General features: G+C 31.5%; 1 protein-coding gene across 1 annotated transcript; it reads right to left on the reverse strand.

Annotated features, from left to right (window-relative positions):
• Positions 1-595: 595 nt before the first annotated feature.
• Gr10 (gustatory receptor 10) lies at positions 596-15,627 on the reverse strand. Its single transcript, XM_018520859.1, has 15 exons — positions 15,194-15,627; positions 12,636-12,784; positions 11,540-11,829; positions 11,393-11,461; positions 11,136-11,234; positions 10,942-10,989; positions 10,765-10,842; positions 5,402-5,596; positions 4,911-5,104; positions 3,528-3,670; positions 2,135-2,307; positions 1,806-1,998; positions 1,295-1,395; positions 1,038-1,161; positions 596-777 (listed from the first exon to the last, which is right to left on the reverse strand). The coding sequence occupies exons 1-15, from the start codon at positions 15,625-15,627 to the stop codon at positions 596-598; spliced, it is 2,472 nt and encodes an 823-aa protein (XP_018376361.1).
• Positions 15,628-18,582: the final 2,955 nt, after the last annotated feature.

Raw genomic sequence — 18,582 nt, forward strand, 5'->3', positions numbered from 1 at the left:
AAGTCATCGATAAAGGCACCGAATTAATTCGTACATCTAATATGAAAAATGTTACTAGAACTATCATTTTTTAAATATTAATACCGTAAAATTAGAGCATGACATTTTATTAATATGACAAAAATACTGGCAGTTTTAATAGCATTTTTCATAGTTTACAGTTCCTTGGAGAAATAAGAAAGTTTCACATTCATCCCGTACACTAAAAATAAAATAGAAGATATAGCATGCTAACTTTGCAAATCTAGCACGACACTAAAGCACAAAAACATAAATATTATTAACTGCATTCAGCACGAAACTTGAAAATTGTCATCTTGATCTTTTTATAATTTTGTATTCTACCTAGGAAACTTATATCCAGTATCGATAACTTTTCTTAAATATTGAACTATCTAATTAAGTGTGTAGAAAATTCAATAAAAAAAAAAATATTTTTTTATGGAAGTATTTCTGATAATATCTGTCTAATGTCTAAAAATCCGCGCAATTATTATTTCGATTCGTATTTATTCAGAAAAGCAAGGGTTTTACTGCAAGGGATTATTAGTTAAACTTTATAAAAAAGTTGAGAATTTATGAAAAAAATGTGTAATTAATTTACTCTTCGCGAAGGATCATGATGCGATAGATTATTGGAGACACAACATAAAATCTTCACAAGTTTCTGACGAAGACCACGGGTCATCCAACAATAGACCACAGGATTCAAAGCACTGTTTGCATGTCCCAAAAATAAGAAGTACTTTAGTGTGTTATTTGTTGACGTCGATGGGCCTGTAAATAAAGTGTATAAGAAATTTATTGAAATTAATTAATCTGTACTTATCGTTGTGAAAAAGACTGCATTTTTATTATTAGATTAGGTTATTTTTATTATTATATGTAGATTCTTATTACAAAATTTACTTGGAGATCGTATATAGTTACAGAAATCATCAGGAATAGAAAATATATCAAGTACTTATAATTGATATTTCAGTTACGAAATATTATCTTTGCAAAATATAGAAATTATTGCAAGATTTCGTACTTACCGATAACGTCGAGATCAATCAAAAATTTGGCAATATTGTAGGGCATCCAGCACAGAGCGAATAGTATAGCGAGGAATAGTAATATCAATGCAACTCGTTTTCTTTCATGTCGTAATTTGGAGCTCTATGAATAAAAGATATCAGCGTATCTAGAATAGATCTCGCAAATTTTCGGAATTCGGCTGCGTTTTTAGGAAAACTTTAAAATTATTGCTAATACTTTAATTACAAAATTTTAGATCTCTCATTGATCTGACCTGCCGCGAGCTAGCGCTTTCCCTGTTATCGTAATCGAAAGGTGGCTTTTTAGACCAAAGAGTGAAGCCAATCATCGAGTAGGCTAGTAATACAACGAAACCTAAATACACAATAAGGAAACATGTAAAGAAAAAAAAACAAAGACTATTCTATTAAGTACGTGCTCCAATCATGGGCTTGTGCAAGAGTAAATGTATAAAAATCTTCTAAACTAAAAAAATGTAATACTGTTCTTGTTTAATAAAAGTAACAAGATAATATTAGTTTAATCGCCTTTACTCAGAAAGCATTGTGTACGGAAATTGAAATAATAATACACGCATACATAAGCAAACATCCGCTTATGTGTAGAGTCAAATTTAAATTTAGATTGTAGATTTTAAGATTTATGTATGGCAATATGTGTGAAAGCAAGAATTTGTATGTTTGTTATGAAAAAATTATATAAAGAGAAGGTTCTTGTAATATCACAGAACAATAATAAACATTTATTTATGTATTTAAACTTACATGGAATAGCGATAGAGAATACGAAGTGTATGCTTCCGAAGATGTCTCGTCTAATTCCTAATGACATGAAATCCTCTATACACATATTGAAACCTGGTGGTATTGGCGAGATGCTATTGTGTGTAAAATTCTCGCTTGCCATTAAATCCAGAGCTTTGTTGATAACCTCCGTCATTGGATCCTGGAGTCTCATCTACGTAAAAAAAAAGATCATTCGCTTATGTCATATATATGTAAAAAGTGTATATATATAAAATAGATGTAACAGTCTCCACTTCATCATTAGTTTCCACAATTAATCAGCACAGACTTGGTATCAAAAGACTTACCGCTCCGTAGATTGTAATAAAAAAAGCCATGGATGCCAGCCAAATAGATACGATAACGAGAATAATATTCTTATGACTACATATATAGCGGAGAATCATGGGATTTCTTATGGCCAGATATCTATCGATGCTCATAGCCATAATAGTATATATTGAGGCAGTAACACCTACACCTGTTGCACGCACGAGTGATTATGCAATTAGAAAATTTATAAATGTAATAAAAAATATATATTTTTGTATATCACACACACGCACACGCGCACGCACACACACACACACACACACACACACATATAGGGAAGGTCCTTATTATGAGATACCGAGTTCATTTTGGGTAAATGCTAGAAGTCTATGAGCAGAAGTTAAAAAAATAATAGATCATTTTAAAGGAAATTTAATAAGCTTTAAGATAATGTTATGTAAAAAATTTAATTCAAATTTTACTTTTTTTGAAAATTAAAGAAATGTAAAACGTGAGCAAATCGCAAAGTCAAAAAATTGTGCTCCTAATATGAAATGACCCGAGAAATTGATAATAAAACGCAAAGTACATCAGTATTGCAATTAAAAAACTTCATGTAATGTTTCTAAAATATAAACAGACACAGCCAATGTGCGCGCAAAATAAGCATGCGATGCAATGTACTCAGGACGTCTTCAGGTAGTTGAAATTAATTGTAAACATCGCAGAAACAGGCAGTCGATGTTCATTCCGATTGTCCTTTATTGTACAATAACATTCATATTTTACCAACGATTTTCACTATAATGCAGGAGGATTAGGTTATTTCATATTAGAAATACCCTGGGTGTCTCATATTACGATTTCCACGTTTTATGGTTTTATGATCATCAAATCTAACATCTGTAATTAAGCAATTCAACATATCCCGTATTTTTCTATTAATACTTACTCTATCACTACATGAAGAATTTATTGCCAAATATTTACTTAAATAATAAACAAGGTTTAAAGGCTCATCTCAATGAAACTTCCAAATTCTAAAATCTTTTTTTACAAGACTACAGGCATGACCTAATAATGAATTTTCTACTAAATAATTTTTAATCCAAGAGCAATAAATTCATAGTGGAACCAATAGATAGCATTTATTAGTTTAGCAGAAACGCCGCTATCTCATATTATGCGCCTATCTCATAATAGGGGGCTTTTCTCTATATATTTCCATTCAAATCGGATAATTATTTATATTTACAATGTTTTTTTATATATATGTAAAATGTCATGCAGAAAATATACACAAGTACAGTAAGTGATTAAATAATCAACAATATTATTCACATAATAAAATAACATAAAAATACATACAAATGATAAGTGCGATCAGACTGGATTATCAATTATTGAGAGCTTTGTAAAAATTCTTACTTTGCAGATAAGAAGTTAATTTGCACAGGAATTCACTGTGATTCCATGACATCGATATTTCCTGGCTGATTGTCATTGGCATGCATATTGTGGCAACCAATAAATCAGCCATAGACAGATTAATCACAAAATAATTTGTAACGCTGTAAGAATTGTATCTTTAATTTTACACACATAAGCAAAGTCTGTCTTTTTTCTGTGATTTATTTATGTATGTATAAATTTAAATATATTAATAAAATCTAAAGCTCAATTATATTTTCTACTAATATTTTATAAATAAAAAATTGTTTATTTTACGATCATATTTGTGTTCCGTTAATTTAATGAATATTTTATGCTGATGAGAGAAATGTTTAAGTTAATTCTAGCAACTTTAGTTAAGAATATTGATAAGTGTAAATTTTTTACAAACAAAAGTAAAGTTCGTAGAATATTAGATTTTAGAATGTGGTACAAACTCAACAAAAGAAGGTTTTTCAGAAGGCTCACATAAATAGCAGCGCATAAGATTTTCGGTTTGTTTTAGTACGAAGTTGGTATAATGCTTCGCGTAACCATATATTCAAATTTTCAGAAATTTATTAAATTATTTTTAATAATCACCAAATCACTGAATTTATATACATATATATATATATATAAAATATTTTTATTAAACATAATTTAATCAATAAAATTTAACACAATACTTGTGTTGCGTTTGATAAAAACAATCTTCACCAAGATAGCTCTAATTCCGATTGCAGAGAAGATTATGGCTCTAATGAAAAATATATTCTAGTGCAGTGTTCGTAACTGCTCAGGTATTTCACGAAGCGCTGCATATATCCGTCGCTTATTTCCGGCTTATATACGCAACGTATCATGCAAATAAACTATCCGCAAAGCATTCATAATGGACGAACGTATGTAACAGCTGCGGCTGCTGTCAGTAGTAGGTCTTCGATTATTTTTCAACCAGAAATTCGTGCTCCCACACGAAGTGCTACTGAAATCGCGTAAGATCACAATGAGCCATCGGAAAAGCCATCTCCTGCCGTCTGCTCTCCGAATTTGTTATTCAATAAATTCGGTACTGTATTGTTTGTTTCATATCGGGGATGTGAATCTAGTTCCATACATAATAAAGATTTGTAATATAGTTTGTTGGCACTTAATTAAAAAATTTTTTTTTTCAAAAAATTTGATACTACAACAAATCTGAAAATCTGTTAATAATTCAACATAGCACAATATAATTCAATTAATAAAGATATAAAATTTGAAAGATGCGGATATTAATTTCGCATCTTGTTTTGCCTATTTATTACAAATATCAGATATTAGATAATTCATAATTAGTACTCTAAATTCAATTAAAAACTTTGCATAATTACTTACCTCTTTAAATGATATTTGCAGACTACAATTATCACTAAAATGTTAGCTATCACACCGACTAGTACAGTTGGTGCGTAAAAAATAATCAGCAAGTAATCCTTATTGCTTCCATGAAAAGAATTGTAAAAATCCCATAGTATCTTGACCATAATGTCATTCTTCGATGACAAAGTTTTGTTCGCCATCATTGTGATCTTCGTGCAATCTTATTATACAACTGGATCCTGAGTCAATCAAGAAGCTACGTATAAAAATATTAAAATAGAAAGTAATAGTGGTAGTATAAATAATCGAGAACACAAAAAAAGTCGAGATTTCTTGGCACGGGTTTCGGACAACAAAAGTCTGCTCTAACGACTTTTTTCCGAGTGTGAGGAACAAGTTTTCACTGTAATACCGTGGTTTGTTACAACGCAGCGACGTACACGTACGCCGAGAGTCTCGGCAGTTGCGCACAATGTGGTCCAACTTCTCACAGTTCCGATACTTACGTTCGCAGAATCTTTTATTGGCATCAAGCTGCACGCGAGGAAAGGGTTCGCGGTGGTAACACATGGAATGTTACCAGTTACCACCATCGGGGTCGCGGTATCGGTTTGAATCATGGTCGGAGCAGACGCGTGCATGAAATTGTTTAGTGGTAGTTTTATTTCTCTTAGGCGTTTGTGTTGAATTTCCGGTGATGACTATAGCCGATTTTTGTTTAATTATGAAACTCGGTGAGATATCCACTTGATATTCGGGTTCGTTGATGCTTCCTTTCATTAATCTATAATTCACATCTGTTTTACCCTAATAGCACTTATTCGGGATACATCCTAGGGATGTCCTTAACTGTTCAAAAAGTATACGGACATCCTCTATAAATGTCCTTAGGACATCTCCTGGAGATATGTTCTGTTAGGGTATTTATACTTTTTTAACAAACAATATTATAAGATAAATTATAAAAAGAATGAATTCAAATAAAAGTTTAAAAATTTAAACTTATATTTTTTGCAATATATGTATATATCACAGCTATCATTTATTATAAATAAATTAACAGATTCAGATTTTTATTCTAAATGTTACTATTTTTTAGTTTATAGGTAACAAAAATACAAACAAAATTTTACTTGAAATAATCTTTTCTAAATTATATAATCTTAGACATTTTCTAATTTACAAGTTTTATTTTCTAAAATTTCTTATAAAATTTATTTTTTATAATATACGTATGCTATAGAATGTAGAGAGAGAGAGAGAGAGAGAGAGAGAGAGAGAATGTAGGAAACATTATTTTTCCTTCCTTATAATCTTTCTAAATATTTACGTTTCATACGTATTAATTGAATCTGTTTTTTTACTTGCTCTTATCAAGAGCAATTATTAAATCAAAGTGATAAATTTTTGATCGATTTTATGATAAACTTTAAAATAGAGTCTTCACCTCGACATCAATTTTAAACATAAATGCGCGCAATAAGATTGCTGCAACATTGTAAATTGATGTAAACGATCTATATATCAATGCCATGAATATCAATTAAGATTAAAATCTCAAATATGTATAGACATAATATCTTATATAAGCGACAAACTTTATGATATTCATTAAGAAAGCGACAATAAAATTGTAAAGAAACATCCTCGAATACAAATGCAAAAAACTTTTTCAACCAGAAATAGATATGCGCGTTGATAAATCTGTTGTTGCTTCTACTGTTTCCAAAATTTTGGGCAAAATTCTACATTTTTTTCATATACATATATTATTTAAAATTACGTTCTTTGTTATTAGTTTAATTATAGTCTAGCAACCGAAAAAGTAGATATACTTATCAAAAATCAACTTTTTATACAGTGAGAAAAAATTCGCTATAATCGCTAATCCTTTGCCGTAATGGCAAATTTCATTTGCGAATATAGGGATCGCAAAATTATATTTGCAGATGTAACAAATAAAATTTGTCGACTTATATTTGTTAACTCAGCAATCAAGATTTGCTGCAGTTCCAATAAAAATAAATATATTTGTCAAATAAGCAAAAGATATATAATTGCATATAATATTTGAAGATAAAGATTAAAATGAGATTTAATTAAATATAATTAAATGAAAGTAAAATTAAATTCCTTCTTTTTATTTTATTGCTACTTACATGTATATTAACAGAATTTGCATTATATGGAACATAAAACATATTTACACTGAAGTATAATATAATACTTTTGAGTCTTTCACGAGTCTCTACTTCAGAGATGCCAAAAGATTTATCAAGTAGGTTATCGCCGTGTCATTATCCATTGCTAATGCCAACGTTTCGTGAACCTTGCTGTTCATTTCATCAGGGCGAGGAGCGCGTATCAGTATAAAATGGAAATGCAAAACGTGAGCAAATATACGTTGTTCTAATTACAATTATATTAGTAACAAATACAAATTAATGCGTAATTTTTTTTACTCGCTACAAAAGATTATTTGCACAAAAGATCAAACGCAAAATATTTGTTAAAAATATGCAAATTTGTTTGCTATAAATAACAAAGAAATTTGACAAACACATTTTGCATTCCCTTTTGCGTTCATAGAAAATCTTTCTTCTCCGTGTACCTACGTATTAATTAATTATAAAAATATACATAACATGTGCATATTTTTAATTTTTTGTGGATGTCCACTAAGGAAGCCTGACTCGAAGCTTTGTGGTCGGCCGCAACGTTTCGTCCTGGTCCCACACTACTAAACTCATCAGTAAGGTGATGTAGTGTGGGACTTGTCTTAGACGCCTGGAATGAATCCAGAACGATGTTTCTATAAAGGGAATTCGTGTGGCTGCGGTGTTCACGCAAATCGAGTGAGTTCCGTGGATCTCTAGTAAGTGGCGAGTCGCCACAGGACTCCACCCCCGATGAAGGCACGAACCAACGGATTGCGTCGAAATGATAAATATCAGAGACGAACGCGGTAATGCTCGATGCTGCTTGGTGTTGCTCTATGCTGCTCTGTGTGCTGCTCAATGCTGCTCTGTGTGTTGCTCGATACTGCTCGGTGCCGGTATGTATGAGCGTGTGGCGAGCGTGTGTGAGCGCGTACAAGAGCGTACAAGAGCATGTGAGAGTGTGTGTAATAGCGTGTGTAAGCGTGTGAGAGCGTGTGCAAGAGCGTGTGTGAGAGCGTGTGTGAGCGTGTGCAAGCGCTCACACACGCTCTCACACGCTCTTGTACACGCTCACGCACACGCTCTCACACGCTCTTGTACGCGCTCACACACGCTCGCCACACGCTCATACATAGTGGCACCGAACAGCATAGAGCAACACCAAGCAGCATCGAGCATCACCGTGTTCGTCCCTGATATTTACCATTCCGCAATCCGTTGGATCGCGCCCTCATTAGAGTGGAGTCCTGTGGCAACTCGCCACTAGAGGTCCACGAGACTCACTCGGTTCGCGTAAGCACCGCACCGTGCGAATTCCCTTTAAATAGAATATCATTCTGGATTCATTTCAGGCGTCTAAGGCAAGTCCCACACTACATCGCCTTACTGATAAGTCTAGTAGTATGGGACCAGGACGAAACGTTGCGGCCGACCACAAAGCTTCGAGTCAGACCTCCTTACATGTGGACATTCCACATTGTGCGTGTGCGTGTTCGCATCACGTCGGGGTCACCAATGTGGAATGTCCATCAGTAAGGCGATGTAGTGTGGGACTTGCCTTAGATACCTGGAATGAATCTAGAACTATGTTTCTATTTAAAGGGAATTCGTGTGGCTGCGGTGCTCACGCGAACCGAGTGAGTCCCGTGGACCTCTAGTGGCGAGTCGCCACATTTTAATCAAATTTTTATTTATTACCATTACATATATAACAGAATCCACAACATATGATTTAGTTTAATTAACTAGTTATCTGTGTGATTCACTTACTTGAAGTATTGTTTTCTTATGTGTAATTTAATTCTAATAGAATATAAAGAAGCTAGTTTCTCAAATTTTGTTTAAAAAGTATTTTTAGAAATGAAAAAGGAAAGAGAATAAAATAATATATCAAAATATCAACGTGACATTTTTTTCTTATTTTACAGATAATTTATTACTTTATTGTGTATAAGTGTACACATTTAACATCTGATTCCAGTCTTTGTCGTTCTAAGGAATAAAAAAATTAAAGTATATATATATATATATATGATTTTTTGTCATTCAGCAAAGCTAGAATGCAAGAAATGGAAAGGACCGTTTCGTAAGAAATATATATACATATATTTATATATATATATATATATTTATTATTAATTTGAAGAAAAATGTATTTAATTTATAATATTTAATTTAAAATTTGCAAATGATTTTAAAGATAGTTTAAATACAATTTTTGAAAATTCAAGATTTGCGCTTTTAGTCTATATGATCAGTTTTCTTGTTATTATTATCAATTATAAATAATAATGTCTTTGGGTGTAATATATTTTAAAGTAGTTTCTCAATCATGTCGTTTTGAAGCAATGCTTGAATTTAATTATAATTTTTAACTTGATTTTTAATGTGTTCATGCCTACTGTCTTTTTCTTGTTCGCATCAGTGGGTGTGTTCCCTTTTTACTGGCAGTGCAACCATTATAACGTCACAACAGTGCACTGCCGCAGCCGTTCCAAAATTACTGTGGTACTGCCAGCACTATTGTAACGTCGTATTTCGGAACGACTTTGCAGTAGACTGGCAGTGTAAACAATCATGAACAAACGTACTAAATTGTCAATAAATTTTGAACGAAAACAGCAGCGATAGTTCTTCCGAAGAAGATGTACTAATTATGGGATCACCAATTCAAGCAGTTTAACCTCGTGTTAAAAACTATATGGAGACAGAGCTAATAAATATTCAGATGTGGAATTAAGAGTCATTTTCGGCAAAATGAATATATATGTGTATCTTCTGCAATTAAATATAATGTATATATTTTTTTATTTCCTGAATATTTTGACGCGTTGTGTTTCTTTAAGCGACGCCATATTGCACTGTAACTGCTTCACCTCGAAAGCCGCAGTAGTCGCAGTGGCAATATGGCTATCATTTATGACGTTATTGAGGGAACTAGACGCTGTCACAGCGCGTTGCGTAGTAATAGCGGAACAATTTTTCAGTACTACCAGTACTGGCAGTGTATATCGGAACACACCCCGAGTCATTTGATGCGTGATTAACGCGTAATTCATTTTTTTTAAATATTAATTAAAATAAATAATAATCTCAGAATTGTGTAGCATGGAAGCTGCAATTTACTTCCAGCTATAGCAAGTCTTTTTTTATATGGAATTATATGTATACTAAGAATGAAACACAATCCCTTCTAATTTTATTGATTGTTTTAGATACGTCACACTATTAAAATGAAAGACATTTTTTGTAACTGTTCAATTTTATTTTAAGTGATTGAAAACATTTCTTAGAATTAAAGTCGATATTTGTGTTTTTTAATGAATTAAACCGTTAAAAACTTTAAAAAAATATTTTGGGTAGTTTTATAGCTTTTAGTGATTATCATATTTTGCAATAATTGTACATCATCGAAAGAAACAGTATTCGGTATTGAAAAAAAATTATTTTTTCAACATCCATTATGCTTACTCGTTGGTTTGTATAGCCGTATTCGATCTGTAAAAACGTGCAGTTTTTATTACTGTGGCGACTATATGCTCTTTCAACATAAAATGACAACCCGAAATTAATATTCTGTTACAAATATCTTGCCTCTCTCCATGTAATTATCTACGTAATGTGTGATGTCTAAAATTAATCAAGTAATAGAAACATTATATATACTTTTTAAATCAAATCCTTTTAAATATTAAATTATATATATTTACCTTTCGCATAATATGAAGAACTTTGTAACTTTCCTTCTTGACTCCACAGCACGTATTCCACAACCGATTCGTAAACCGCTATATAGGAAAAATGAGAATGTAATTAGCAGGATGTAATTAGCACGATCAATCGTGCTGATGTGGCGCATTGAGAACTCTTTGAGATTACTGCTAGACGTTAGCGGTATGAAGGATTACCAGATACGTAGTTATACCAGAAGCTATCTGCGAAAATAACGAATGAAAAATTTATCAAGGTATGAAAAATCTCCGAAATAATTTTATGCAGCGACGGATTAAATGAAACCAACTGTAACAATCTCGGATTACTGATTCTAAAATCTTTATATTATTCTTTATAGTATTCTTACCGAAAGAAGCAATGGAAGATCGATGCGTATGATTCCATAAGAAGCAAAAAAATGTACTTGCTGTAGCTGGAAATAAGTAACAGCTTCTACACAGCAATCCTGTAATTATTAAAAAAATTATTTATTTTAATTAATATTTAATAAGAAAAATTAGTTTTCTAGAATCTAGAATAAAACATTAATTAAATAAATAAATGACGTATTTTATAAAAGATTCAAATTAGAGTTAACTAAATTAACAAAACTTTTATTTTTACCTGCATAAAATTTTTCTTAACAAGAATGGCAGACGATGGTGTAAAGGCAATCTTCCCAACACGATTAGCCTTTGAAAAAAGAACAAGAGATAAGCTCATCAGTCACATAGCGAGAGACCTTTCCTGCTCGAGGATAAATTAACGTACTTGGGTTGCAGTCATATGACAAATGATGGTAATGATCAGCAGATTTGTCACACAAGCAGACACCAGTAAAATTTCTCTCGCTATCAACAAAGGTTGTAAGATCGCGCCATTATTGATCGTATAGATGCGTGTAAGTGTATTGAAGGACATACAAAAGATCCATAGCAAAAGCTGTATCGAGTACACGGAGTTTATCATCTCGGTCGCATTGGTAAGACACGAATGCAACCACCACACTTCTTGCAAATGAAACTGCTTGTCCAAGCGATCCATCACCATGATTTTGCCATCTGATTAAACATACACGTTGCGTGTAATTATTCTTGAATGTTAATTAAAAACAATTTGACTGCTACTTGTACTTAAAGAATTATTAATTATGTACATTAAGTCCTACTTATATATGTGTAAAATGTATTAAAGATTGCAGTGTATACAATCGTATAGCTGCATTTGATAAATTCCATTCACATAAAAAATAAATTTAATAAATATATATTTTATATTTTTTTTTATCTCTCTCTCAAATGTCTCTTAAAAATAACATTTCTCTAATTTTACTTGACATTAATTAAACTTATTTCTGTTATTTCATCGAAGGTGTTATTCGCATTTAAAATGAGTCAATGTCATTTATTTTTCAGAGTTTCGATCCTCAGAGTTATCCTGTCTTCATCGGTTGAACTGCGTGGGAAGGTAGACATGTTGGTACACAGACAGTAAACATTGATAACAAGTAAACGGCGAACGTGTTTCAATAAAACATTAAAATTAAAAAAACTTTCAAGAATAAAATAATTAGAGAGTTAGAAAGCATTAGAAAATAATAGCTCTACATTATTAAATTTTTTAAAAGGAAAAAGATGATGGATCGATTCAAATTGCGATGAACAAATCTTTTTCTCTTAAAAAATTCTTTTTCTTTACGTTTCCACGATCTTGTATGTAAATTGTGATTAGTAGATAAAAATTGTTAGGAATACAACAAAGTTGCAAATTAAAAAATAATAATATAAGCGAATTATTAAACGATATCAGCAAATTATTAACGCATTAGTAAACGCTATAGACATACCATTTTTTGCAATTAATCTACCTTCGGGCAGAAGCAACGATTCACAAAGACGATGATATCTCTCGTACAGAAGAGATGACAGACTGGCGAATGTTATTAATTGCATCGTTAGCGTTGTGTTAACAACAGCATAAGTTATACCGTTAAACACAGAGTCTTTGGGCTCCACGCTACGAATGAAAATTACGAATAATAGTATAGTCGTACAATAAAATTGATCATGAAACAACATGAATTTGCGAAATAATGATAAAACATTATTAATACGATCTTGTTTCTAATTTTCTAATGATTAATATTAATTTTACTTTCGTATTTATTACTATAATTTCATATTTTCTAAAGTGATTACATATAAATGTTTACAAATTACTTCAACATAAATTGATTTGATATAATTATATCGCTTACATGTATTGTTGCATACTACAGTTTTTAAGAAATGTATACAGGATGTCCCGAAATTTTTTGCTAAGCGCTCTTGTGTAGAGCGGACTAAAATGAGTCAAAAAGTTCTCTACCACTTTGCAATTTTCGCAATAGTTAACAAGATATTAATTACTAAAAATCATTGAATATTGGTTTTCAATAATTTTTTACTCAAATACTATCAACTTTACAGAAAAACAGGGAGAGACAAAATTATTTTCTTCTCATAAAGTTCTGAGAATTTTTTCAGAATTTTTTAATACCGCATTTTCTCGTGTTGATAAAAATAGTTAATTATAATAAATAAGAAAACGCAGTACTAAAAACTTGATAACAAATTCTGAAAAAATTCTTAGAGTTCTACGAGAAAAAAATAAACAATTTTTGTCTCTTGCAGTTTTTCTGTAAAATTGATAGTATTTGAGAAAAAAATTATTAAAGACCAATATATTCGGCAATTTTTATAAGTAATTAATATCTTGTTAACTGTTGCGAAAATTGCAAAATGGTAGTGGAGTTTTCGACTCGATTTAGTCCGCTCTACACAAAAGCGCTTGACAAAAATTTCGGGACACCCTGTATTAGTCATCAAAAAATATTAGCGTTTAAAATAAATTTTTCTCTCTTCTGTTTGAAATACATTTTAAAATTTATATAATAAAACTCGTTCTTTCGTATTGTTATCACACATGCCATGTCATTCTTGTTATAATATTGTAAAAACTGTAATTCTTACCGTATCGATATGTTTAGAGAAGTAAGACAAGATTTTTACATTAAAAATACAAGTGTAAAGGCTCGAGTGATATGCAATCCAATGAATAAAAAGAAAAGCCTATAAGAGCTGATACAGGTTTATCATGTGTAAAAAATACCTATAATATATATTAATAAAAATCTAAACGTTTCGACCATATTACCCGGTAAAAAATTTTTCATGCACGAATATGTATAAATATGTATAGACATACATAAACACGCATAAATATTCATAAACATGTATAATTATATATGAGATAAGTCCATACATGTTCATACATCCTTTTTTCTTTTGTAAAACTATTTTTTAGTGTAATAGAAATAATAATAGTAATGTGAAAACACAATAAAAAGAATTAACAAGATAATTTTCGCACATTTGTTTTAGAAAAAATCAAGTTTGAAGAAATGTAAAAAAATTACTTACGTATAATTATATTGTACAATATATAAAATTATGCATAATTGTATATGAGCAATTTTTTTTATATTTTTCCAAATTTGTTTTTTTCTAAAACAAACAATCCGCAAATTATCCCTTTCATGATTTTTTATGTTTTCACATTACTATTATTATTTCTATTATACTAAAAAGTAATTTTACAAAAGAAAGAAGGAAGTATGAACATGTATGGATATATTTCATACATAATTATATATACTTATGAATATTTCTGCGTGTTTATGTATGTTTATACATATTTATACATATTCATGCATGCAAAATTTTTTACCGAGTATTTTGGTCATCTTCAGTAACTGACTCAATATAAACTGTACGCTATTAAAATGAGACGTTTGGTAAATTTACAATAATAAAGATGTGTCCAAATTTAAAATCTTGAAAAGTCATAGTATTTGTTTAGATACTGTGTACGTGAGTCAATCGATAAAATGATACCATTAATATCGGCTGTACGTACTTTAGTATGAGAATAATGCGTGGCATTACGAAGGTCCGTTACCAGTTATCGTACCAGAACAAAATGTGTTTTTACATTAGCTACCATCTTAACAATGAATTAAAATCTAACATAAGTTTATAATGTATAGTGTGTATTTTTTGATAGATGACAAAATTTGTCTAATTATTTGTTTTGTGGCATATAATCTTTAAAATCTTTTTGTATTAGGATGTAACCGCTTTATATTTATTTTACCAACATCGAGAATGACGTTCTGATTGTTAATCGAAACGTATATTGTATTTCATCACAAACGTTATTAAATATTCGCAATTTCAATGTATAGGTTTTGCTCTTAGCTCCTTTACATTTATTAATGTTGTCAAGATATTATAATTAAATAATTTTTTGTTAATTGTAATAAGAATTATGTATTATTATTATTCTTTTTTGATACCTGCTTACATAAAATTTGTTAATACTCACCAGAACGTTATATATCCAACTATTGTCCAAAACGATAACATAACAAAGATCAATAACCAACAGACATAACGAATCATGTGAGGGTATTTAGGCTCCTTATATTTTATTGTACGATCAAAAATGCGTAAATGCGAAAGTGCAGCTCGTATTTTCCAGTTATAACAATACGTCATCACAATGTCACTTAAAACGCAACTATACGAGAGACCTGTTCTCACCACAGTGAGCATCAGCAGCCTCGGTCCAATCATGTCGTCCCAACGGAGCATGTAAATATTCGCGATGCAAAGACTAACATACAAGAGTGCAAATAGAACCGAATAAATAGTGCTGTACTCCATCATCATAATATCGTCCTCCGTAACAAGAAAAAGTCCACATCCAAACAGTCTCGCAATATGCAAAAGAGGTCGTATGTCACTCAAAGACACCATTTCCTATTATCAATTCTGACGTTCGAAAATAACAAAGAACAAGAAAAAATAAGAAAAGTTCACGTTGAAATCTTCTTTAACATTTTTATTAATTGCTTGATTATTCTTCTTATTCTCTTGTTTTTATGACTCTTTTAAGAGCCACTTAAAACAAAAAATTGCAGTGCCGAGTCCGATAAATCACAACACATTTTTCCTATATTTGATTTAAAAAAAAATTTTCTCTATTTTTTTAATTCTAACGTTCAATAATAGAAAAATAGAGAATGCTCTCCTAAGTTCTTCTACTTAGCCGCTCCAATAGTGATATCAGTAAAATAAATGGAAAGCTTGCTGAGCGCATGGCCTTTCCAATGATTCACACCCCACGATATTAATTTGCCACCATGATAGCGTAAATATTATCGTAACGAACAATTAACACCTGTCTCGTTCAAAAATTTCACAATGTGACGTTCACTACCGACTGCCTTTTATTCGTCACGATTACAATTTTCTGGGTTATTGCTGCCTATTTACAGAGAAGAAAAAAAAATCGACGCAGTCACGAAGGGTTTTAGCGAGCACGCGCCGAGCGTCGTACTCATCATTATAGATGCCTTCCATTTAGTGACACAAGTTGACACAAATATCATTCTATTTTTCTTTGCATTTTATGAGTAACAAAGACAGATTGATACTTGTGTCACTAAATGGAAGGCACCCTTGCTGATAATCACGATTAGATATTAAATGCTCCATTATTAACAAGCCACAATATGAAAAAATTACACTAAATGACCAGAATGAAATATAAATAAATCGAATTTATACTCGAAAAGAATGTCTTGAATTACAAATAAGTTACAAACAAATGTTGCCATCTTTTCCTATAAATAGATATAAAATTAAAGAGAGATATAATATTTTTTTATAAAAATATGAAATAGAGATAAAACCTGCGTAAATATCATGCGTGAAAAACAATTTTAATCACTGATAAAAAGTGCCATATTAGCACTAGAACCTAACCTAACTTAGACTATATAGTCTAGGGGCGATAAGTTAGGGGGGCGGCATTTTTTGAAAAAAAGTTCTAAAAAAATAATTCTTTTTTTGCCATGCAAATGATTGAAAAAATTTTTTATTGATTACTAGAGGTTTGCTCGCGTCGCATACTCCAATATGCTTCTATTATAGCTTCTATTCACTTCAACAAGCGTATTGAATCAAAAAAACGTATACATATAGGTGTTCCAAATATGGATTTTTATGAAGGTGTTTTAAAAAGGTTCGGACACTTGAATATCTTAAAAAAATGTAAATTTTACAGAAAAGTGCTTCAGACAAAAGTTGTAGGATTCAAAAAGATCTATTTACTGATCTTATCAGTTTGACCTTGGGTGGCGTCACCAAGATCAGATCAAGGTTACATCGATTTTTTTAAGTGACAGACTCTATTTTTTATTCCAGAATCTAATAGCTGATGTCAAGAGCTTTTCAAAACTCTGTAATAAAGTTATTTTTTATAAAATACTTTTCGAGTTATAAGGTTTGAAAGTTACAGTACCACCGGCATTAACATTACGCAAGATATCTGACCGACGGCTAAAATCTCTTGTATACTGTTCAGAATCATGTCCTGGATAACATTTGTTGAGATCAAAGTCATTGAAGATTGTTTCTCTTATTTTCATTATTTTTGCACTGAAAATTTATTTTTATGTAAAAGAAAATAACTTTACGGTCCCTACAGATGACCCTTTTTTTTTTAGTACTCGTTTCGCTGACGTGGTTCTTCAGTTGAAGAAGGAGCGGCAAAAATTCATTGTCTATAGAGGCGGCAGAAATCTTAATTCGAACCTGCTGATAAGATTTGTGCGGCAATACAACAGAAGAAGGTTTTACACATATATATACTTACATATAGATTTATATATAAATTACTATTCATGTAGCATTGTAACTTAATATATACCATATATAGATGTGAGAAATAGAAATTCCACTAGAACAATGACGTTGCACAAACAGAAATGTGAGTTTTTTCTCCATAAACGTAGCATAAATCAACATTTACACATCAAATGAAAAGCATAGGACAGCAACCATGTAAATCATTAGCGCTTAAAAGCCAATAGAAATGAAAGAATTGGAAAGAACAAGGGTACTAGGAGTCAGGCGCAGAATACGTCGCGGAAATAATTCACCTATGGAGCGTTCCAATAGAAATGATTGATCGACCTGCACGTATATTACATATAATATATATACATATATGTATTAGGTGTACAACTTTGCTTCCACCGTTTTCCTATAGATGGCTTAAGCGATAAGTGGTGGTCGAAATAAATAGATCATAGACGTCATACAATAAACTTGGGCATCTGTCAACATAACCCCATAGAAACATTAGTCGATTTGTGTCTGCATCATAAAGTTATTCTCGATTGAAAATGTCAGTTTACGAGCCAAATTCTCGTCATTTGCGGGAGGTTTTAATTTTCTGCTTCAATATGAATAAATCTGCGGCTGAGGCTCATCGAATGCTCTGAAATACTTATGGTGAGGCCGCTATTAGTGAAAGAACGTGTTGTGAGTGGTTTCAACGCCTCAAGAACAGTGATTTTGACGTCGAAGACCGGCATAGCGGTGGAAGAGAGGTTTTCGAAGATGCAGAATTGGAGGTATTACTTGATCAAGCCCTTATGGAAAGAGACACTAAAAATTTCGAATAAACACTGAAAATTAAGTGTTAACACTTCACTTTGAGTGTTAACACCTAATTTTCAGGTGTTAACACTCAAAGTTGAGTGTTAATACTTAATTTTCAGTGTTTTTTTGAAATTTTCAGTGTCTCTTTCCGTAAGGGAAGCAGTGATGCACATTTGACTCCCCGGCAACACGAGAATCAGCCCCATCACTCTCGCTGTCTTGCTCGCTCTCGCGCAGCGGCTTCGCGAGAGGGAGCGAGAC

This window comes from Trachymyrmex cornetzi, unplaced genomic scaffold, assembly GCF_001594075.2.
Source record: "Trachymyrmex cornetzi isolate Tcor2-1 unplaced genomic scaffold, Tcor1.1 scaffold936, whole genome shotgun sequence".
Classification (NCBI taxonomy): domain Eukaryota; kingdom Metazoa; phylum Arthropoda; class Insecta; order Hymenoptera; family Formicidae; genus Trachymyrmex; species Trachymyrmex cornetzi.

What these genes read in the sequence shown, in the direction of transcription:
- Gr10 (XM_018520859.1), bottom strand. Translation starts at nt 15,627, where the DNA reads ATGGTGTCTTTGAGTGACATACGACCTCTTTTGCATATTGCGAGACTG. An exon ending in TTAAGAAAAATTTTATGCAG is followed by an intron (nt 11,235 to 11,392) that starts GTAAAAATAAAA and finishes TAATAATTACAG; the next exon opens with GATTGCTGTGTAGAAGCTGT. An exon ending in TGCAAATATCATTTAAAGAG is followed by an intron (nt 3,671 to 4,910) that starts GTAAGTAATTAT and finishes CAATTCTTACAG; the next exon opens with CGTTACAAATTATTTTGTGA.